At 38.5% G+C, this 24,394-nt stretch overlaps 1 protein-coding gene and 1 long non-coding RNA gene across 4 annotated transcripts in view; one reads left to right on the top strand and one right to left on the bottom strand.

Moving 5' to 3' along the window:
* Positions 1-24,394, top strand: part of cnksr2a (connector enhancer of kinase suppressor of Ras 2a) — a 78,019-nt gene that overhangs the window by 9,566 nt on the left and 44,059 nt on the right. For both annotated transcript variants that reach the window (XM_062020921.1, XM_062020920.1), the window contains exons 2-8: positions 3,538-3,701; positions 6,013-6,215; positions 13,738-13,825; positions 14,167-14,208; positions 17,397-17,516; positions 17,593-17,652; positions 17,854-17,922. In XM_062020921.1, coding sequence (XP_061876905.1) covers positions 3,538-3,701; positions 6,013-6,215; positions 13,738-13,825; positions 14,167-14,208; positions 17,397-17,516; positions 17,593-17,652; positions 17,854-17,922 — 746 coding nt within the window. The remainder of the gene's footprint in view (positions 1-3,537; positions 3,702-6,012; positions 6,216-13,737; positions 13,826-14,166; positions 14,209-17,396; positions 17,517-17,592; positions 17,653-17,853; positions 17,923-24,394) is intronic.
* LOC133629876 (uncharacterized) overlaps positions 5,183-24,394 on the bottom strand; it is a 29,456-nt gene continuing 10,244 nt past the window's right edge. The window contains exons 1-4 of one of the 2 annotated variants that reach the window (XR_009821149.1): positions 20,319-20,757; positions 17,816-17,917; positions 17,377-17,513; positions 5,183-5,291 (exon numbers count right to left, since the gene is read on the bottom strand). This is a non-coding gene — a long non-coding RNA (uncharacterized LOC133629876). Of the gene's footprint in view, positions 5,292-17,376; positions 17,514-17,815; positions 17,918-20,318; positions 20,758-24,394 lie in introns of those variants that run through there. The other variant, XR_009821148.1, reaches the window with a different exon arrangement.

Genomic DNA, 24,394 nt, shown 5'->3' with positions numbered 1-24,394 from the left:
TTCCTCAAATTGGAGAAAATTAGGCTGACTTTGAGTGGTTAGTCTGTAAAGTTTCAGCAAGTATGGGGTGGTTTTCTAAAATATGCAACAGACTGATCTCAAATTTAACCCCGATTGAAAAGTAATTGAAAGGGAAATAATTGATAAGTTGTATGTGGCTTAATGTCAATATTTGTCTGTACTTATTTGACTGATGTAGGTTTTTGGTTTTTTAATGTAATTTTTTATAATTTTTGTGGTTAACTTAGAACATTTTTTGATGTGTTTAATTGTATTTCTGGACTGTATATGTCAAAAATCCAATAGGCAAATGTTAAAAAAAGTACTTGAATTGATTTAGACAACGTTTAGTTAGCGGATTTTGGCTAAAATTATAGTAAAATCTATTTTTCACACAAGGTACAAGCTAACAATCTTACCGAGTTGAGATTGCATCCTCCAAATGTTTGACATTCTGCTGCAATTCAATGCACCCGTATCATAGATATACTGTATTATCATAAAAACAGGATATCCTTTGCAAAATGAGCAGGGTATTCATATTTTTAACAAGAATAAAAATAAATATCCCCACACTTTACATGATTTCACCCACGATGTTGATGTGAGTGGCGGTTCTGACTCGGGTCCTCCGGAAAAACACGAGTGATGATCACGACAATGTCGACAAATTTAATTGTCGTCTACAAATTTTATTGTCGACAATATCGATGTATCGTTGCACCCCTAAATGGGATGTTTATATTTTTTAGCAAAAGACTTGTGTGCTGTAAGCTTTTGGGGCGGTATAGCTCGGTTGGTAGAGTGGCCGTGCCAGCAACTTGAGGGTTCCAGGTTCGATCCCCGCTTCTGCCATCCTAGTCACTGCCGTGTCCTTGTGCAAGACACTTTACCCACCTGCTCCCAGTGCCACCCAGACTGGTTTAAATGTAACTTAGATATTGGGTTTCTCTATGTAAAAGCGCTTTGAGTCACTAGAGAAAAGCGCTATATAAATATAATTCACTTCATTTCACAACTTCGCCACGCCGTCCCTGCACTTTTTTGGGGAATCGTTCACAATCATTATGAAAGACAACTTAGACAAGAAGACAAAATGTTTAGTTTTTTCGCTTTCTAACATAAAAATCGGCTCGTTACCTCTAAATCCCTTTAAAATTGCATTAAAAAACCGTCACCAATACTTCATTTACGTTCCGTAACCTTTATAATAGTAGCGACATTGTTATTGTAAAAATGAACACAGAGGAACTCTTTTTCTATCGTAGTAAGACATCGGCGTGCTACGGTATTAGCCATAAAAGCTAACTACGGCAAAAGATAAGCTAGCTTTTACATCAACACAAAACATGTTTGAGTTTATAATGCACAACACTGCGATACGACACCAATTTGTACTGACTGAAAAACATGAACAATCCTATTACAATATCTGTAAAGTATTAGCCCACATTTCATGTTTATTTGTACACAGCTAGCCAGACAGCGTATGTACTGTAGTTGTAATAACACGCATGACGTGCTGCGCGAATCATGATCGACATTAAAGTGACTCACTCCATGGACAGTTGTTCGTCTGATCCAGCTGGCCGGCGACGTTTCCTGTGGATTTTTCTCATGTCAAAATAGCTTGCCTCCAAGTTCCATATTTATAGCGTCAACATCGCTTTTATGCCCCTCTCCCGGCTTCCGTCTGCTCCAATGTCTCACTTTTCCTTTGTGCTCGCTTCAATAAGCAGCAGTATATTTAGCTTCAAAAGTATAAGGTTATGAATCATCATTTGTCACAAAATAGTCGTATTCGTTGTTTGTTACCAAGTCTGCCATGATTAGAAAACACACTGGTGTTGGATCCCGAAAGGAGGAACACACATGTTGCCAGAAGTCAGACGTGTGCTGCCATGGAAACAGAAATCAATGCGCTAAAGAAATCAGGCCCAGAAATGATTAAAATGATCAAAATACGGTAAATATTGATATATTACTAGGGATGTCCGATAATGGCTTTTTTGCCGATATCCGATATTCCGATATTGTCCAACTCTTAATTACAGATACCGATATCAACCGATACCGATATATACAGTCGTGGAATTAACACATTATTATACCTAATTTGGACAACCAGGTATGATGAAGATAAGGTCCTTTTTAAAAAAAAGTTATTAAATAAAATAACATCAATAAATTAAAAACATTTTCTTGAATAAAAAAGAAAGTAAAACAATATAAAAACAGTTACATAGAAACTAGTAATTAATGAAAATTAGTCAAATTAACTGTTAAAGGTTAGTACTATTAGTGGACCAGCAGCACGCACAATCATGTGTGCTTACGGACTGTATCCCTTGCAGAATATTAATAACAGAAAGAAACAACCCTTTTGTGTGAATGAGTGTAAATGGGGGAGAGAGGTTTTTTGGGTTGGTGCACTAATTGTACGTGTATCTTGTGTTTTTTATGTTGATTTAATAAAAAAAATAAAAAATTTAAAAAACGATACCGATAATAAAAAAAACGATACCGCTAATTTCCGATATTACATTTTAAAGCATTTATCGGCCGATAATATCGGCCTGCCAATATTATCGGACATCTCTATATATTACATATTGTTATGAAAGTGTCTGTTACTAAATTATATATTTACTTGCAGTGTGTATATAAAACGTGAATGGAGGCTTTTGAAGTTGTTTTAGACGGCTTTGAAGCCTACAACAGAGACTCCCATTAGCCGCATCTTTCAAGCGTTTATCATCTTTAAAATCGTAAAAAAAAAAAAAAAAGACGTGTGTTCTTGTCCTTCCTAATGATTGTGAACGATAGGCAAAATACCCCAAAAATTGCAGTTTAAATGTAATGGGCCACTGTAGCGCTAACACTAGAACCCCCAGCTGAGTCATTTGGTGCCACTCCAGTGTTCTTTTGACACAACAAATGTTAAAAGGGCTGCAAAAGGTGATGGCGCTGCTGAACGCTCACCGTTCGATAGCCATAAAAACTGATTCACTTGAACACATTTTTTTGTCCATATAGTGGACGTTTGCAATTTATAAGTGAATGTTGAAAGATCTAAAAAGGGGATGTGAGAGTGGGCAAATACTTTGCAAGGGAACGTGTGTGTTTGTGTGTGTGTTTGCTTCAATTGAACAGCTGCCTTATGAATTGTCATCCTTTTCTTCTTTGTGTTTGCATTTGGGTTGGAGGGGTTATGACGGATGAGTGTGCTTGGGAGCAGCGGGGGAAATCAATGCTCACTCCTCAGAGGAGTGTGTGTTTGGAAGTGTGTGTGCGTACTTACCCTGCACGAGGCGTGTTTGTTTGGAGGTCAGAGGGTGGATACATTCATTGTTTTGGCAGCCGAAGCGGTGCAGCCCGGCAGTTCGGACCGCTTTCCTTTGACTCAGCACGGTGGCTCTGCACAACTGCACAAACACACACACACACACACAAGCTTACATCAGGTTACACAACACAACAGAATAAAGTGCATGATAAGTCTGTAAGAGGGCACCCGAACACGTGTGTTTGTCGCAGGTCTGGATGACTGCCTGCAGCAGTACGTGTGCGTGTTCGAGCGCGGAGGTGTGTGTGGCGAGAGGCTGCTCAGGATCAGCCACGCCGAGCTGGAGGACCTGGGAGTGTCTCGCATCGGACACCAGGAGCTCATTCTGGAGGCCGTCGACCTGCTGTGTGCGCTGGTGAGTGGATTTTGTCGATATAGTCCAACGTAGAGTATGTTGAGTGACATTTCATTTCGGTTTCATGACATGCCTGGAAAGAAAGCAGGCTTTGTTACACATCTTAATATAAAACTTTGCCCCCCCCAAAAAAGCAGCGATGTTTCCAGTAGGGTTTATTAAAAGTAGAGATCAAACGATTTTTGGTTTGGCTGATATTTGGCATTTTGCTGTATATTCTGTTGTTTTTTTACAACTACAACAGAACTACATCAGCAGATACAATATATACACATATGATACCAGTATTCAGTGTTGAAAAAAGACTAAGTGAATCGTTATAACCACTGCTCAAGCACCAGCCCATTTGCCCTGCTCGAGAAAAGTTCCCATTTTATTTTCACCGCAGCGCTCATGCGGCCACGCAGCCCCCTACCCCTTTTTTGTTTTTTGACCTCTTGAAATCCAATTACTGTCCTTCTTTCCCAGCATCTTCTCGGTCCCGTTTTGTTTGTTTCCGCTACTGCAGCGATGGAGTCGCTCACCGAGCCTCCGTACACAACACTAGTTTAGGCCAATTTCAGGTTCCGTGATTCAATCAAATAACGCGACAGAAATGGATGAACATGAAGACGACAGAAAAGATGTCTACCAAAAATCTGAATTTTATGTTAATATTTTTACTCATAGGAGACTTATTAGATACGTAAGGAAAAGTACGCAGCAGTTCACACATTCTCATACTTTCTGTAACATCCAGGAAGAAATTATGTCAGCCAGCTTAAAAAATGTCTCAACTATAATCTACGTGAAGGAGCCCAGAACTGTTTTTATTTAAGTGTTCCCAATATTTAAGGGTTCCTCACGAGGAAACCTTACAATGTGCAATGTAATTGCTAAAAGATTGTATAAAATTGAGTTGATGGCGAGTTATTGTGATGTAGAGAAATCCCATATTGTTACCAATTTCCCAGGAGATTTCCCATATTTTGAAATGAAAATGTCTATGCTCCTCTTAGATACACGTAATAAAGGCGCTAGTGAAATCCCCAGATTTTTTTTGGTGTTAATTAAACAACATTATCTATCTATCCATTTTCTACCGCTTGTCCCTTTTGGGGTTGGAGCCTATCTCAGCTGTATTCGGGCGGAAGGCAGGGTACACCCTGGACAAGTCACCACCTCATCACAGGGCCAACACAGATAGACAGACAACATTCACACTCACATTAGCGACTCATAAAACATTATGTCGCTACTGGTCCTACGTTTCCCAAAATAAAAAACAACTTAAAGCAGGGGCGTCAAACGTAGGCCCCGCGGGCTTGAACAGATTTTTTTGTCCTGCGTGATGAGTTTGCCAAGTATACAAATTAGCTGTTTTGTTTTTTTTAATGAAAGAAACTGTTGTTCTAAATGTGTCCACTAGATGTCACAATAACAATTCTGTTAGGCAAACAAACAGTTTATACCGGGGCCAAGCAAGAGGTAAACCGCAAAGGGTGACTGTGGCTCCTCCTCCTCGGCCCACATGAAACTTAAAACCTGACGTTTTATGTCTTCTGCTTCGAACACATCGTCGTTTGGCACCCTCGTTGCCCCAAAAAGTCTCTGTCAAACACAAGAAAAGTGAACTTAACCCTTTTGAATAGTTTTTATCTCCATTTCTTACAGTTTGTTGAGTTAGCATTCGATTGATACGTGGACATGACAAGGGAGGTATTTGATACCTAGAAGAGTTTACATGTGTTTTTTGTTCAATCCCAGAAAGACTGTGTCTTCAAGTTTAATCCTGGCTTTGTAGATACACTGAGACAAAGTCTAAACTCATTGTGTTTTTGAAGTTGCACAATTTCCTCAGAAATTTCAACAAAATTGAAGTGTTTTGTCCAGAGGATAATTTGTGATTTGTACGTTTTCATAATGTGCTTGTTCTATTTTTAGCCAAAGTAAACAACCTGGAGTTGTCTTTAATTTTTAAGTTATCATGCCATGATTTTACCATTACGGCCCACTTGGGAATAGATTTTCCTTCATGCGGCCCCTGAGCTAAAATGAGTTTGACACCCTTGACTTAAAGCCTTGTTCAGCTGTTTACTAACCTATACTACTCATGTTTAAATATTTTTTTCTGCAAATGAATATCAGTTATCGGCCTTTTTGATTACTAATAACCGGTATCGGCCGATCTCTAATTAAAAGCCCTTTAAAACGGTCTAAGAATAGATTTTGTACAACACAACTCTGAAACAAATAATATGGTTTGTAAAGTACGAAAAGAGAGCAACATTACAATAATCCATGACCAAAATATGTGTGTGTGTGTGCCCAGAACTCGGGCCTAGAGACGGAGAGCGTCAGGACTCTGGCTCACAAGCTCGGCGCCTCAGCCAAAAATCTTCAGAACTTTATCTCCGGGCGCCGGCGCAGCAGCCAGTCCGAAAGCAGAACGTCGCGGCGGCTCCCCAATGACCTGCTGACCTCGGTGGTCGACCTCATCACTGCCGCCAAGAGCCTGCTAGCTTGGCTGGACAGGTGAGACACACAGACCCCCGCTGACAGCCTTTCTTTACCTACTCAGATGTACAAAGCTTGTCTTCACTCTCATAATGATTTTGGTGTGCATAAGAAAATGAAAGGGAAAACCATAACTCTCCTTGACCACATGCTCATTTATTAACAAGTAAGGTTGTCACCAGGCCAGAATTTCAGTAGTCGAAACCGATACCTATGAATTTCCACCATTCTTGATACTTATTCCATAACACAATTAAAAAAAACTTGACCCACGTACTTTTAAATTCACTACTTTATTGAAAACCGTTTCAAACTCAAGTATCTAAGAATCCTATCCTTCAACATCCTTAGTAGTAGCTGCCAAGAGGTAACTATACATTCAAAATGTGTCACGGTTGGGTCACATCTTTATGCGGGGGTCGTTCTCCCAGGATTCAGGCGGGAAACTAAGCGTGCAGGTAGGATATGATTATAGCTCAGTTGGTAGAGTGACCGTGCCAGCAACTTGAGGGTTCCAGATTCGATCCCCGCTTCCGCCATCCTAGTCACTGCCGTTGTGTCCTTGGGCAAGACACTTTACCCACCTGCTCCCAGTGCCACCCACACTGGTTTAAATGTAACTTAGATATTGGGTTTCACTATGTAAAAGCGCTTTGAGTCACTAGAGAAAAGCGCTATATACATATAATTCAATTCACTTCATTTCTCATAAATCATACGACATACAAAAAGACAGGAATCAAACAAATGGAAAGCGTGCCGATCACACGGGAAGCTAAGGCAAAAACTTAGCACAGGAATCAGGAATCGAGAAACAGGAATAAACCAAAGTAACTGTTGCTTACAGCAAACAAGGAAGCCAGACAGTGAGTGGCGAGCAACGTGATTAGTGCCCGGCAGCAGGTGAGCATCCCGGACACTAATCAGAGGCAGGTGATACTAATTTTGCACCCATGGCAACTAAAACAAACCCCGGGGTTCACAAAACGGGAACTGAGGGAGTCCAAAACTAAACAGAACACGACGGATCATGACAAAATGAGTATCTAAATTTCGACCTTTTCTTGTCCATTTCTGATGTTTTTTTGTTAATTTTATTTCTACCATGTTCCACAGGCCCATAAAAAAGAGCAGTGGTGTCCAGTGTTGAAAAGTGTATCTAAGCTGTGTTTTCTTAGCACTTATGGAAGTTAAAGAGGTTGGGTTTCACACTTCTGGAGGTTTTCTGCATGCCGTGATAATGTTATGATACTTCAAATACAGCTACTGCCATTTTGATTGCTTAATTGAATTACAAACCCCATTTCCATATGAGTTGGGAAATTGTGTTAGATGTAAATATAAACGAAATACAATGATTTGCAAATCATTTTCAACCCATATTCAGTTGAATATGCTACAAAGACAACATATTTGATGTTCAAACTGATAAACTTTTTTTTTTTGTGCAAATAATCATTAACTTTAGAATTTGATGCCAGCAACACGTGACAAAGGAGTTGGGAAAGGTGGCAATAAATACTGATAAAGTTGAGGAATGCTCATCAAACACTTATTTGGAACATCCCACAGGTGAACAGGCAAATTGGGAACAGGTGGGTGCCATGATTGGGTATAAAAGTAGATTCCATGAAATGCTCAGTCATTCACAAACAAAGATGGGGCGAGGGTCCCCATTTTGTCAACAAATGCGTGAGCAAATTGTTGAACAGTTTAAGAAAAACCTTTTTCAACCAGCTATTGCAAGGAATTTAGGGATTTCACCATCTACGGTCCGAAATATCATCAAAGGGTTCAGAGAATCTGGAGAAATCACTGCATGTAAGCAGCTAAGCCCGTGACCTTCGATCCTTCAGGCTGTACTGCATCAACAAGCGACATCAGTGTGTAAAGGATATCACCACATGGGCTCAGGAACACTTCAGAAACCCACTGTCAGTAACTACAGTTGGTCGCTACATCTGTAAGTGCAAGTTAAAACTCTCCTATGCAAGGCGAAAACCGTTTATCAACAACACCCAGAAACGCCGTCGGCTTCGCTGGGCCTGAGCTCATCTAAGATGGACTGATACAAAGTGGAAAAGTGTTCTGTGGTCTGACGAGTCCACATTTCAAATTGTTTTTGGAAACTGTGGACGTTGTGCCCTCCGGACCAAAGAGGAAAAGAACCATCCGGATTGTTATAGGCGCAAAGTTGAAAATACAGCATCTGTGATGGTATGGGGGTGTATTAGTGCCCAAGACATGGGTAACTTACACATCTGTGAAGGCACCATTAATGCTGAAAGGTACATACAGGTTTTGGAGCAACATATGTTGCCATCCAAGCAACGTTACCATGGACGCCCTTGCTTATTTCAGCAAGACAATGCCAAGCCCTGTGTTACATCAATGTAGCTTCATAGTAAAAGAGTACGGGTACTAGACTGGCCTGCCTGTAGTCCAGACCTGTCGCCCATTGAAAATGTGTGGCGCATTATGAAGCCTAAAATACCACAACGGAGACCCCCGGACTGTTGAACAACTTAAGCTGTACATCAAGCAAGAATGGGAAATAATTCCACCTGAGAAGCTTAAAAAATGTGTCTCCTCAGTTCCCAAACGTTTACTGAGTGTTGTTAAAAGGAAAGGCCATGTAACACAGTGGTGAACATGCGCTTTCCCAACTACTTTGGCACGTGTTGCAGCCATGAAATTCTAAGTTAATTATTATTTGCAAAAAAAAAATTAAGTTTATGAGTTTGAACATCAAATATCTTGTCTTTGTAGTGCATTCAATTGAATATGGGTTGAAAAGGATTTGCAAATCATTGTATTCCGTTTATATTTACATCTCACACAATTTCCCAACTCATATGGAAACAGGGTTTGTAGAACAGTATTAGAAGGTTGACTACAGCCACATATGTTTTTGGCCTGGCATTAATTAGAGAGACTGGTGATTATTTCCTACTATAAAACACTTTGTTTAATTGAATCAGGGTGTTAATTGGAGCATTCAGGCTATGATTACAATTATTTTAGCATCTTAAGGACTACAGAATGTTGCTACTTACAGCAATAATGCATCACCTGCAGTACGTTGGGTTGCTGTCACCATGGTTACCAAAATGAGCGAATGGGAACACCTGCGGTGGTTATTACTGTATATAAATAAGCCCTCTGGAGGTTTGATTACCGTCAAGGTTTTTTTTTTGCATTGTGGGACACAAACGAGCAAAGACTTGAAGGGAACGTTTCCTCCGCCTGCCACAACCAATCGCATTCTGGCTGATCCCGAGGAGTTCAAATTGATTTACCGCCACCAACGACAGAGTAAAGATGTTACTCTGCTTGGCCTCTCTGTCACTTCATGTAATCATGACTCCACACAATCACTTGCAACGTAACACACACGCATACATAAACTAAAAGGTCTTAAAATGCCAGACGCCCAATTTTGTCCTCGGACCCAGCACGTGCAAATGGACTTGACGTGTAGAAACCCCCTCCACACACGCACACACACACACACAAACACACACACATCTGCATGTGCAGAGAACACAGGCGGCCGCCCACGTAACAATGATGCAACAGTAAAATGGCAATGAGAAAGGCATCGACCCAGCGGAGCTTGTTGCTCGCAGATCTTTATTGCGGCTTTATTGCTGGTGCGCTGGTATGGGACAACAATGTCAGTGAATCTGCTGAAATAAATCAAGTAAAGCCAAAGCTACTTCCTGACGTGTGTTTATGCTGCACAGGGACATTACGTGTGCTTTTGTGCGACATTCGCTCGTCAAACTGATGCACAGGCCGAGAAAAAAAACATCTCCTTCGTCTGTCAGGGAGTGAAATTCACAGCTCCTCGTTTACTCTTTACGTGCACATACACAGAGACCTGCCGATGAATTATTAAGAGGACACCGCTCTGAGAGAGATGCATTTTGCTGCTTTATTGCTAGACAGGCAACTGGTAGAAGATTCACCGAAGATGCACCTTGACTGGAAAATAGCTTGTAAAAGCAGAGGCCCCCCAACTGTTTAAATTTATGAAGTGCTTCTGTACAGGCCTGAGAGACCCCTTAGCAAATACTTCATTACACTTTCATAATACAATGAAAGTGAGTGAATGTCCTTAAAAGGTCCCATACTACATGTAAAGTATGAAAGGTTTCGCAAAAATCTCACCTTAATTTTGTAATTTAGATGGTCAAAAAGTGCTCTTAAAGCCCAACTGGGAATACAGAGTTCCTCTTAGAGCTGGGCGATAAAACGATACCAATATATGTCGTGATGGACGCATAATCGATACTAATAAAAAATAAGTTTGATAAAAAGTTTTTCTTTGTCGTAAGAAACCGGAAGTTGCGAAACAAGGTTGGTTGCATGACCAAAGACATTCGCTTTCTGGTAACCGAGCAAGGCAGGAAGTTATCACTAGTGACACGCTATAACCAGGTTACAATATCAATTACATATCGAGTTTAGTTGTACCGCAGTTGATTCTTTTCGTAGAGTGAGAAGAGAAAATAAAATGAGTGCTGCATAGAGCGGACACATTTTTGATTAAACAGGAAAAGTCACCTCGACAATATGGCAGTTTTTATTTTTGTAAACGAACCGTAGCCAGACCAAAGACTTGACCACCTTAGCCGCGCTCGCCCGGAGCAAACAACTGACTCATAACTTCCTGGCACAAAGCCTGCAGAAAATAGTTCTTCTCAGGTTTCTCTTTGTTTACAATTTCACATTTTGCACTGTTTTTTGTTTTATTTTTCACAGTATTAAGCATTTCTCGCATTTCTCGCATATTCCTTATTTTTATTAAGTGTTCAATGTGATTTTAGAATTGTGTTTACAATGTTTGAGTGTTTCCCATGGTTGTGTTTCTGCCTTGATAGCTGAGGGGATTATAATCAAAGGAAGGTTACATTTGAAATAAAAATGTTTACATTTAATATATCCTGGTTCTTATTTTCAATAGGTCATAAAAAAATATCAATATCGACCGATAAAAAAACAAATATTGTGATACAGTTTTTAAATATAATGCCCAGCCCTAGTCGCTCGTTTATCACAATTAATTGGCGCCTGACATGACTGTGGTAAACAAATTTCCGCAAATATTTACATTGAGCATAAAAAAATGTAACATGGTTTTTGCATTACGTGGGTTGGCTCATAGAATTGCATTCTGCACTGAAAGATGATGGTGTGCGTACATGAAAGAGAATGCAGTGCGTCAGGTTGGATGCAACACGGAGTTATGCTGAACGAAATGTGGCGGTAATTTTACTGTTGGCCTTGGCTTGCCATCAAAGTAGGCCTATGCAATATATAATATATTATATATCATTATTTCGATGGTGGTCCGTGCGGTCAAACTAGACATTTTATCAGGGTAATGCCAACAATCTGTCCCGACTCCCGACGAAAATATTGCTGCGTAACTTTACAAATACATTTGGCTAATGGACATTTGTAAAATGTGGCATAATTACTTAGTAAACCATCTAGCAAGAAGCATAAACAAGAGAAACTACAGCGTAGGACTCGTCGATTGCCATTTGAAGTTCCTTGGAGTAGGATTCGGATTCGGCTGCGTATCTGGCAACCTCAGTCATGGAGAGTGGGAGGGAACTACAGAATTTTGACCGTCATTGCAGTACCATTTCTGGCCACATTATTACACATGGCACCTTTAACAAATGCTTTATAGGTAGTCTAAATCAGTGCTTCTTAACCATAGGCCCTCTAGGCCCATTGTTGGGCCTAGAGGGCCGCCAAAAAATATCAGTTTCTCGGCTGAAGTCCATATGGGCCGCTGCATACTCAGTTGTTATACACTTTTCCACCACTTGTGGCAGTAATGACAATATCAAACAGAAGAGGTCTGGAGCTAAAGGCGTTGAGAAGATTCTAAAGCGCAAAAATATGACTAAAGTGGTGAAGCTGTATTTTCATTTGCACTTAAATTTTATTGACAGTATATTAAAAAAGCATATTCTTTACTAATTTAGTTTTAATAATTTCAGCACTGTGCAATTGTATGTACATTTGTATGCAAATTTAAGTCCCTTCTTTTGGTTCATGGTTTCATATAATTTGACAATGTTTATCATGTTAAACTGTAAGTACGTTAGATATAATTATTGAATACGATTACAATCAAGAGTAAGATTACTTATTCCGTGTTGATATTTGAGTGGGCCCGGGGCCCCTCCATAGTGGAAAAGTTGGGCCTCGAGGGCAAAAGGGTTAAGAACCCCTGGTCTAAATAAAGGTGCTTTCAAATAAACTTTAAATAGGCCTTATATTTTAGTCTACTAAATTTACTGTAATTTTAGTTGCCTAAACGTCGTTAGTTGCCTAACGGTCCATCCACACCCACACCTCCCGCCACCTGAACAGTTTTTTCCCCTCGGCCATCAGGCAAATGAACAATAACTCCTAACAGTAGCTCCTTGAATTCCTTGAATTCCTTCTAAGTCTATAACATGATCTGATAGCTCAGTTACAGCTCTTTTCATTACCAAATATGTGTTATATGTGTTTTATGTTGCACGATTGCACCAAGAAAAATTCCTAGTTTGTGAACCCGTTCTCAAACAATGGCAACAAAACTATTCTGATTCTGATTCTGATTCTAAAATGTTGTTTAATTTTGTTGACTAAAGCTAGACTAAAACTAAATCAATTTAGATAAAAAATGTTTTGACTAAAACTAAAATACATGTCCGTCCAAAGACAAAGTGAATTATAAACTTCTGTCAAAATTAAAAAGGGACACATATTACTGTTCATTATTCCAAAAAAAATACATGTTGGATAATGGGGGACCATTTAAAAGCAGATGTGTATCAGTATCAGTCTACCCCAGGGCAGCTGTGGCTACAAATGTAGCTTACCACCACTAGGTGTGAATGAATGATGGGTTCCCACTTCTCTGTGAGCGCTTTGAGTATCTAATAATAGAAAAGCGCGATATAAAATCTAATCCATTGTTATTATTATTTATTTGGTATGAACACGGTAAGAAAATAAGAATACCAAATTATTATTTAGATTATTTGGTTATTAGAAAATGTATGTTATCTCAGAACGTCATGAGGCCCCGATGGTTGGCCAGCAGGCTGCACACTGCCTTAGGTCCTTCATACAAATATAAATATAGCACACAGCCTCAATAGCGATGACCCACATGACACATAGCGCCACAGACTTAAGCACCAGGGACCGCGGTCCCCTTCAAATCTGGGTCTTCAGCGCAAAGGAGGCACCTTGTGCTGTTTGTATGTACGGTACTGTTTTGGGCCGTTTTCATAAAAACTTGGGTTTCTAAATCCCAAAGGGCGACAATAAGCAGTTGACATAGTAGTCCCTCTCCAAAATAGAACAACCCATTTTCCTGGTTCTGCCCCACATAAAGATAAGAATCTTCCAAACAAAACTAATAGATTTACAGATTGGCTCTAATTAGAATGTTCAGGTGTGCCTAACAAAGTGTCAATTGAGTCCATTCAAACGCAACATTTGGTTACCGTCTGCTCTGCAGGTCTCCTTTTGCTACAGTGGCAGACTACTCGGTAACCCGAAATAACGTCATCCAGCTCTGCCTGGAGCTCACCACCATCGTGCAGCAGGTTGGTGGAAGCGTCTGAAGGATGACGGCTCTTATTGTTTCAAGTGTGTTGGCGTGGGCGTGATGCTGCACTCTTAAGACCGTCAGTGAGACATTTTTTTTTCCGTTGTTGCCATCCGTGTGCTTCCAGCCTGTATTTGAGAATTGACAGCCTTATAAATAACAGACGGATCTGTCTGTTAGTGTGTGTGTTTGTGTGGGAATGTTTTTATTTGCCAGCAGCGTGCAGGTGAAGGGTTCAGAATAACGCCACGCCCAGACCAGACAGCATACGCATGGTGTGTTGTGTCGATGCTCTGCTCCCTACCATCACTTACGTCACATTCTGCTTGTCCTCCACAGGACTGTACGGTGTTTGAGACGGAAAATAAAATCCTCCACGTGGTGAGTTTGAGGTCCTCAGCAATCTGCCGCTTGTTTATTTGTGATACACTTTAAAGCAACTACACTATACATCACTACTAGTAAAACATGCAAGGGTGCAGGGGTGTCAAACTCATGTTCATTGAGGGCCACATCGCAGTATTTGCTGCCATTGGAGGGCCAAGTAATAGGAAAGGGTTTCATATGGCCAAATTCCTGGGTGATTCTCACGTGAGAGGAAGGTGGCTGATAATGATGGAAAGCGTTACTCGACAGCAACTGACACTGTGGCCAAAGTTGTAATTGCCACAAAACACATTTTAAGATATTCAACACTTAAGTCTGGCAACTAAATTGTATAGTGCACCCCCCAATTTGTCACATATGTGTCAGGTAAACCGTGACGAATGGGGCCATATGAATCCCCCTCCCACTGTAACAGTAAATAATACAAATATAAATGTATAAATATTTGACTCATATTACACAATTGTCTATGCATTTGTTTATCATATATATATATATATATATATATATATATATATATATATGTATATATATATATATATATATATATATATATATATATATATATATATATATATATATATATATATGTATATATACATATATGTATATATATATATATGTCTAAGTATATAAATACACATATACTGTATATAGATTAGTTTTTTTTACATACACTGTAAAAAAAACAAATCTGTAGATTTTACGGTAAGAAAAACGGCAGCTCAGCCCCCAGAATATTAGAGTAAATTTACAGTAGTATTTACAGTGTAAATAGAATTATAGTACCACAGTTTTTTTAACAAAAATTCTGGCAACTGCCAGTTGTTTTTTGAACCACAGAATCTACAGTTGTTTTTTCCAGAACATTACTGTACATTAAAAAACAGTGCCACTTTTATTTTTTCGGTAAAATTTGGCCGAGGGAGCTGCTACATTTTTTGTTTTTACTATAACATCTATTCTAATTTTTCCAGTGTAAAGTTTGATATTGAATTAAAATGTAAGTATTTATTTTCAATTCAACAATAAAACTGCTTAGACTAATATTTGTTGCATTGTTAGATAATATTCATGTTTAAAATACATTAAGTAAGAAAAGACAAAGTACTTTATTGACGCATATTATTTCAAGGATTTTGCGGGGCATATAAAATTATGAGGAGGGCCAGATCTGGCCCATGGGCCTTGAGTTTAACACATAAGATCTAGTGTGACTTAACCACTTTTTCTTGTATATCAAATTTATGTGGACATAATTTGTCTAAATATGACAAATGAATGCAAAAAGCTACCTTTTTAGGCCTTGTGTGTTTACCCTTTCAGGCTTTAGTCAACAGAATACAAATATATACGGTGGATGCAAATATCAAGCAAATTACATGTTGAAATAATTTAAGGGGACCTTTGATGATTTTAATCGACATTTAAAACACTTATTTGTGGTCCAGATAATATTTATTGGATATGCTTTGTTGTAAATTTTGCTCAACGGTAACTTGTATAATCCGTTTTTGGAGTCTGTCTGCAAGGTGTTTGTTTCCTGGAGGCGTTCCCTGATTGCAAATGAAACCACGCTCCACCTTCCCAAAAAGTATCATAATCTATCTTTTGCAAATGTATATTGTTTAAATATACGCCTTGAAGTTGTGACCGCTATTTTTTTCCCAGACAAGGTCAAAAATAAACTTGATAAACATTATATAAATGCAGTATAGTCAAACCTTTATTTGTTATAGTTCTGATGCTCATGGCTTACAGTTTTTGAAACTCCAAATTTTTACACCAAGTAAATGTAATTGTTGGAACAAACAAACTTTGCACAATATTCTAATTTTTGAAGTTTAACTTGTAGATTCACCCCGCCACAACTTGCACACCCTCCGATCGATTTAGGTGCATAAGAAAGCTGTTTTTATTAGTTGAAAATAATATTTTATTCTACCTTTTTGTGTTTCCTAACAGCCTGAAGCAGCTGAAAGCTTGACTTAATGTCCAGATATGTACGTCCACCTCGGTCTGACATCACAACGTAGCCAGACTGCAAAATAACGCAACAGAGGCATCCAAAACTGCGTGCAAGCTCACGTCCAAATGCATAAACCTTATGATTTGGCACTTTGGCATTGTTTAACACAGGTATTCAACATTGTAACAACATTTATAAGTCAGAAAAGACAAATTTCATCATATGTCCCATTTAATATGAAATAACTCGAGAATAATTGTTAAATTGTATAAAACTAATTGGGGGGTTAAATGGTTGACAAGTAAAATAGCGTAATGACCCGAATATAAGACTATTATTATTCAGTATATAATCGTTACAGTTATAATCGACCATTTTTTTCCCCAAGAAAAAAATCCTTATACTCGGAGTGTACTGTTTGTAAAAGAAAATCAACAGATGGCACGAGACAATTTATTTCCGAGTGAGGCAGAGCTTTTCTGCTTGTCACACACAATGCTAGAGATTTTATAGAAATTGACAATGGTTAATGGTAAATGGTAAATGGGTTATACTTGTATAGCGGTTTTCTACCTTCAAGGTACTCAATGCGCTTTGACACTAATTCCACATTCACCCATTCTCACACACTTTCACACACTGATGGCGGGAGCTGCCATGCAAGGCCCTATCCACGACTCATCAGGAGCAAGGGTGAAGTGTCTTGCTCAAGGACACAACGGACGTGGCGAGGTTGGCAGAAGGTGGGGATCGAACCAGTAACCCTCAGGTTGCTGGCACAGCCACTCTCCCAACTGCGCCAACTGATTTAATTGGTTGATTAATTTTGTCTTTGAAAATATGTTTTCCCCTCCAAAAAAGGGGGTTGTGTTACATTCAGATAGCGTCTTATATTAAGAATAATCTTGTATCAAAGGCTGTCTTTTATGCAAGTCAATTAAAGTCAGTATTAAATAAAGACTTCAATCAATAGTCGGATCTTTATGTTTGCATCATAATATTGTTCTAATATTAAAGATGTAGGATTTATTTAACATTTGAAACTTGCTGCTTTACTGGTTAGGAGGAAAAATCATTCATGGTGACGTGATGTAAAGTGAAGCAAAGAGAGGAACTGGGTTGTATACATTTGTCCTCAATTTCCTCTTTTTGATCTCAAAGAACTAGTGACGTGTTGTTTTTTAACAACATACCTCTTTTTGGTCCACTTCAGTGTAAGACTCTGTCCGAGGTGTGCGAGCATATCGTGTGCGTGTCGTCTGACCCGCTGGTGTCCCAGTCGGCCCACCTGGAGCTCGTCCACCTCAACAATGTCAAAGCCGCCGAAGGCCTGGTAGGGCGATGATACAGTTTTTAAATCATGAATAAAGCAGGAACAAGCACACCTTTTATTGTGTTGTGTCCCTTAGGGAATGTACATCAAGTCGACCTATGACGGCCTCCATGTGATCACAGGAACCACTGAGGGGGTAAGAAGCTGCTTCAATGACGCAAATAACTACTTAGTCAATGAAAAAAGCAATGTAAGTTGTGTTTGAAGGACACAATAGCCTGTTTCCAAGAATATCTCAACTATCTGCTTGCACGGCATGACATAAGTGCGTGAGGATCAATAAGCTCATATCAACTCACGGTTTTGTTTTCCTGCATTTTCTTCTGGGCTTCTATAGTCTCCGGCCGACCGCTGTAAGAAGATCCACGCCGGGGATGAAGTCATTCAAGTCAATCATCAGACTGTGGTGGGTAACAAAAAACCATAATTTTACATTTTACACACATGCAATCATGTGAAAAAATGAAGACACCTCATTGGGTGAAATACATTTGTGATGCCCCTTAGTTGTTGTGGTAACATTGCTTTCGAACACGGCTTCTAAACCTTTTCGGCCTCGGGCCCAACTTTTCCACTACAGAGGGGCCTAGGGCCCACTCAAATATTAACACTGAATTAGAAATCTTACGCTTTATTTTATTCATATTCAAAATTATATCTAACCTTCTTACAATGTACAAACCTTGTCCAATAATATGAACGCATGTTTTAATCACAAAGATTGTTATCTAACATTTTGGTTGAGGTCAGACTGATTAGAAAAATAACTATAACCAAATATACTGCTTAAGAATGCACTCAAAAATTAAATTTACATACAATTATGTTGTGCTATAAGATAAATGACCTAAATTAATAATTAAGTTTTCTTAACTAAACTGTCAAAATTAAAGTGCAAATGAAAATAGAGCTTCACCATTTAAGTCATAAATTTTGCGCTTAAAAAACGTCTCTATAACTTTAGCTCCAGACTTCTTCGGTTTGTTTGATAGTCATTACTGCCACAAGTGGTGGAAAAGTGCATTACAACGGAGTACCGCTGTGACCCATATGGACCACAGTTGAGAAATAGATATGTTTTGGGAGCCATCCAGGGTGCGCTCACGGCCCAACAATGGTTAAGAAACACTGCTTTAGAAGACATGCGGTGGTCAAGTGGTCCTTGAGTTACATATGTGTTACATTCCTCACACAATTGCAAGTTGAATATTTTATTTTTACACATACCATTTATTGGTATCTCTTTGTGTGTATTTGGGATCTGCATAGGTCCTGAATTTTGAAATAGAACCATAGAAGCAGAGCAGAGATAAAAAAAAATGTAAAAAAAACCAAAAACTTTGCCTTTCCTCATGCTTCCTCTAAACGAGCTGTTTGGAATTTGCACAACCTGTGATGTTTTCATCAAGTGTGACGTCAGCGGATATCTCCATATATAATAGAAATAGACCCAAAGGTCTTTGCAATTGTAGTCCGATGCTGTAGTCAGTAAGTTCCTTCTTTTTCTCTATCCTCTTGTTGTGGGGCAGACTGGCTCGTACATGCACATGCATCCTACGCTGTTGACATTTCTAATACAAAGTAGCGTATAGTTTGAACTTATATCTGTCAGTAGACTTGATATGGAAGCGCTAAAAACTAAAACATGGCTGACGGGGAGAGGATGCAGTCAAAGTGAAGGCACATACTATAAATAGGACCGCCCACAAAACAGCTCATCCTGACAAGACAGTCAGAAAGTGGATTGAACATGGTCTGTAAAAGATCATCTATGCAAAATTTTAACCAAAGAACCATTACATGTTATGTAGACCAGTGGTCCCCAACCACCGGGCCGCAGCCCGGTACCGGTCCGTGGATCGATTGGCCACACAATAATAAAAAAAAAAAAATGAAATCAACATAAAAAACACAAGATACACTTACAATTAGTGCAGCAACCCAAAAAACCTCCCTCCCCCATTCACACTCATTCACACTCATTCGCACAAAAGGGTTGTTTCTTTCCATTATTAATATTTATGGTTCCTACATTATATATCAATATAGATCAATGCAGTCTGCAGGGATACAGTCCGTAAGCACACATGATTGTATTTTTTTAAGACAAAAAAAATAAGTAAATAAATAAAATGCTGCTTTACAGAAGCATTGTGATGTCACGTGAAAGAACTTTGCGGCGAGAGCCTGCGGAGCATGGACGTCAACAATGTAGCAGCCCAACGGAAGCTAAACCAACAAAACCCAAAAAAGGAATCAGTGCCAAAAAAAGGAAGCAGGAACTCCTTTGTTTGGATTTGGTTTGGTTTAAAAAAGTCAGACACTGCCCAAACAATGGTAATCTGCAAGTCATGCCGCGAAAGAGTCATTAATAGTATACTATACTGTTAAACAATTAAACAATATTTTTTGTGTTTTAATTGTCTTGTGCTTTTTTTGTGTTTTGCTTTTATGTATAAAATCTGTTTAATAAATAAAGGAAGAAAAGGTAGTAACTTAGCGATAATCATATAGTGTGATATATACTGTATGTGATACAGATATCCTCAATGTTTTACAATAATTTTACAAAAGACTAATGAGCAATTAGTTATGCGTCCCTGCAAAGTCGTTTTAACAAACATTGTTCAAATTTCAGATTGCCAGTTCCTATAGGTACCATAAATCTGCTGGTAATTTGGCTAAACACCCTAAAATTAGAGAATCGGAGCAGTCTCTCTGCCGCACTGTTGTGACGAAACGGGAGCTGAGCCAGAAGGCAAAGCTCTCGGTCTACCGAGCTATCTACATTCCTACTCTCACCTATGGTCATGAAGTGTGGGTAATGACCGAAAGAATAAGATGGCGGATACAAGCGGCCGAAATGAGTTTCCTCAGAAGGGTGGCTGGCATCTCCCTTAGAGATAGGGTGAGAAGTGCAGTCACCCGAGAGAGACTCGGAGTAGAGCCGCTGCTCCTTCGCTTGGAAAGGAGCCAGCTTAGGTGGTTCGGGCATCTCGTGCGGATGCCTCACGAGCGTCTCCCTAGGGAGGTCCTCGTTGCACGTCCCACTGGGAGGAGGCCCCCCGGCAGGCCAAGGACCAGATGGGGGGATTACATCTCCTCTCTGGCCTGGGAACGCTTCGGGATTCCCCAGGAGGAAGTCGCAAATGTTGCTCTGGAGAGGGAAGTCTGGGGGTCTTTGCTGGAGCTGCTGTCCCCGCGACCCGATTCCGGATAAGCGGTTGAAGATGGATGGATGGATGGATGGACCCTAAAATTACAAAAAAAGAAAAATTCAAGTCAATCTGACTTTTTTGTCATGTTTTTACATCTTTGCTGGAGGTATAACCCCAAATTGCAGAGACGACAGGCGACGTGTAGCTAACAGGTCCTTTAATTAGGGACAGGGCAGGAACAACATTTAAAGGAGCGAAGTAAAAAGCTAGTGCACCCAATACATAGGCAATGAACCAGCAACTGAAGGCAGGAACAAGATAAAACTACATCGAGCGAATTGACAATGAACAGGTGTAGTTGTAGGACAAGGACGAGAAAGTAAAGGTTCTGCAAAACATAGACCAACAAGAAAACACATCCAAAATAAGAGCACAATCACAGGAAGTCCTACACACGTATTGTGGGATTGAGTTACAAAAGAGCACCACTAAATACAGTAAACAAACGAGAACGCCCCATATTAAAAAAAGGGACTATGCACAGCGCTCAAATTTTAGCGCAGCATATCCCGCGACCGCCCTCATCATTTGCCGTAATGCCCAAAAAATTTAGCAACATTTGCGGCAAGAACATGCTGTGACTGCTTTTGACTTTTTACTTGTTAATGGACAAGGGATGTAAAAACAAACGGTATAATGATAATTTGTGATAATTCCCAACGGTTAGTTATACCATTTAACTTTTTAATGACCGAAAAACCGTCATTTGTTAATGCATTTTCGGCAACAGGAAGTCAGGCGCATGCGCACTAGCGTCGTTTGGCTTGATAATCATGGCGGACTAAGGACACAGACTTTGCTGCGGAGATTTCTCCTCGGACTAAATGGAGCCAAGCGCTTGGTTTAACGTCATTTTCCCTCGTTTTCCGCCGTGTGTTTAAGAGCGCACTGCTGTGTTTAGATGGAGACAGGTGTGGACAATATTGTCCCCACACTAAAAGTATACAGCAAAGGAGAAAACTATTTGATGTTTTTCAGCAGGCGATGTGTTGTGAACGTTGTCACAACTTGTTTATAAAGTCTTTAGTTTGTTGGCTGGGATGTTCACTCCTCCTTTATTTAACTGCAAACTGTATCAGTGTTCAAATAACATCAATACTGGCTAAAATGTTATGTCATCTCATCGAATTGAACGCAGGCTGTGAAGATTGTTTATTCGATGTGTGAGGTATCTCTCTGTTTTTTTTTTGTTGTTGGCCAAACTGTTGTACTGAAACACTAGGGAGGCGTTGGAGAAGAACAAAACTTGTTTATTAGACTTTATCTTCATTAGCCAAACTGCTTTGTGTTTTATTTTGATATCAAAAAGTAAACACGAGGTTTTGTTTACATTAATTGTATTTTTTTTCATGTCACTTCAAAAATCATTCATGTGACATAATTTTGTTAATGTGTTATTGTCTATAGATAATTCCTATACGACATATTTCTGCTCAAACTCATAATGGATCTGTCCCGATACATCATCTACATGATGTACATAACTTAAAAAAAATTAAAATAAAAACTCTCTCTATCAAAATGTAAAAATAGAGATAAAGGCATCATGTAATGACAAAAAGCTAACAAGTTGATGTTATCAAATAATTTTTAAAAAACTATTATTTGTCTAAACGTATATCTATAGTCTTTTTATTAGACATTACAAATGACATGATGGTATTATGTTCACACCCCCAACACTGCTTTACTTAATCAGTAATCATGATTTCAATATTGATAACAATAATCTTAATTATTATTTTGGCCATAATTGGCAGCCCTAGATCTTATACATGAACACTATATATATATATATATATATATATATATATATATATATATATATATATATATATATATATATATATATATATATATATATGTATATATATACACACTACCGTTCAAAAGTTTGGGGTCACATTGAAATGTCCTTATTTTTGAAGGAAAAGTACTGTACTTTTCAATGAAGATAACTTTAAACTAGTCTTAACTTTAAAGAAATACAGTCTATACATTGCTAATGTGGTAAATGACTATTCTAGCTGCAAATGTCTGCTATTTGGTGCAATATCTACATAGGTGTATAGAGGCCCATTTCCAGCAACTATCACTCCAGTGTTCTAATGGTACAATGTGTTTGCTCATTGGCTCAGAAGGCTAATTGATGATTAGAAAACCCTTGTGCAATCATGTTCACACATCTGAAAACAGTTTAGCTCGTTACAGAAGCTACAAAACTGACCTTCCTTTGAGCAGATTGAGTTTCTGGAGCATCACATTTGTGGGGTCAATTAAACGCTCAAAATGGCCAGAAAAAGAGAACTTTCATCTGAAACTCGACAGTCTATTCTTGTTCTTAGAAATGAAGGCTATTCCACAAAATTGTTTGGGTGACCCCAAACTTTTGAACGGTAGTGTATATATACACATGTATATATACTGTATGTATATATACTGCATGTATATATATATGTATATATATATATATACATACACACATATATATATAAGGCAAATCATATGTGTATATATACACACACACATATATATATACACACACACATATATATATACATATACACATATATATATATATATATATATATATACATATATATATATATATATATATATATATATATATATATATATATATATATATATATATATATATATACTGTATATATGTATATATATCTATATATATATCTATATCTATATACTGTATATATATATATGTATATATATACACGGTATATATATATACACACTACCGTTCAAAAGTTTGGGGTCACATTGAAATGTCCTTATTTTTGAAGGAAAAGCACTGTACTTTTCAATGAAGATAACTTTAAACTAGTCTTAACTTTAAAGAAATACACTCTATACATTGCTAATGTGGTAAATGACTATTCTAGCTGCAAATGTCTGGTTTTTGGTGCAATATCTACATAGGTGTATAGAGGCCCATTTCCAGCAACTATCACTCCAGTGTTCTAATGGTACAATGTGTTTGCTCATTGGCTCAGAAGGCTAATTGATGATTAGAAAACCCTTGTGCAATCATGTTCACACATCTGAAAACAGTTTAGCTCGTTACAGAAGCTACAAAACTGACCTTCCTTTGAGCAGATTGAGTTTCTGGACCATCACATTTGTGGGGTCAATTAAATGCTCAAAATGGCCAGAAAAAGAGAACTTTCATTTGAAACTCGACAGTCTATTCTTGTTCTTAGAAATGAAGGCTATTCCACAAATTTGTTTGGGTGACCCCAAACTTTTGAACGGTAGTGGATATACAGTATATGTATATATATATATATATATATATATATATATATATATATATATATATATATATATATATATATATATATATATATATATATATATATATATATATATATATATATATATATATATATATATATATATATATAATCTCCTGCCTCAAAAGAAAATAATGTTTGCCTTGGTGCCCTTCTAACTTGCCTTGGTGCCTTAAAATATGAGCCCCCCTTTAAGGCAACACTTGCCTTGACCATAAAAAGTTCAAATTTGAGGCCTGTATGCATCTTCTCAAAAGCGGGCCTTTAAAGTGCCCAGTGAGTGTATGTTGTTACGTCACACGCTATAGATAGTCACCACCTCCACCTGCACAGAAAGAGCCAGCAC

The sequence above is a fragment of the Entelurus aequoreus genome, linkage group LG15 (genome assembly GCF_033978785.1).
Source record: "Entelurus aequoreus isolate RoL-2023_Sb linkage group LG15, RoL_Eaeq_v1.1, whole genome shotgun sequence".
NCBI classification, from domain to species: domain Eukaryota; kingdom Metazoa; phylum Chordata; class Actinopteri; order Syngnathiformes; family Syngnathidae; genus Entelurus; species Entelurus aequoreus.
Note: the sequence above shows the minus strand (reverse complement) of the source record. Positions and strands in the feature narration are given on the sequence as shown.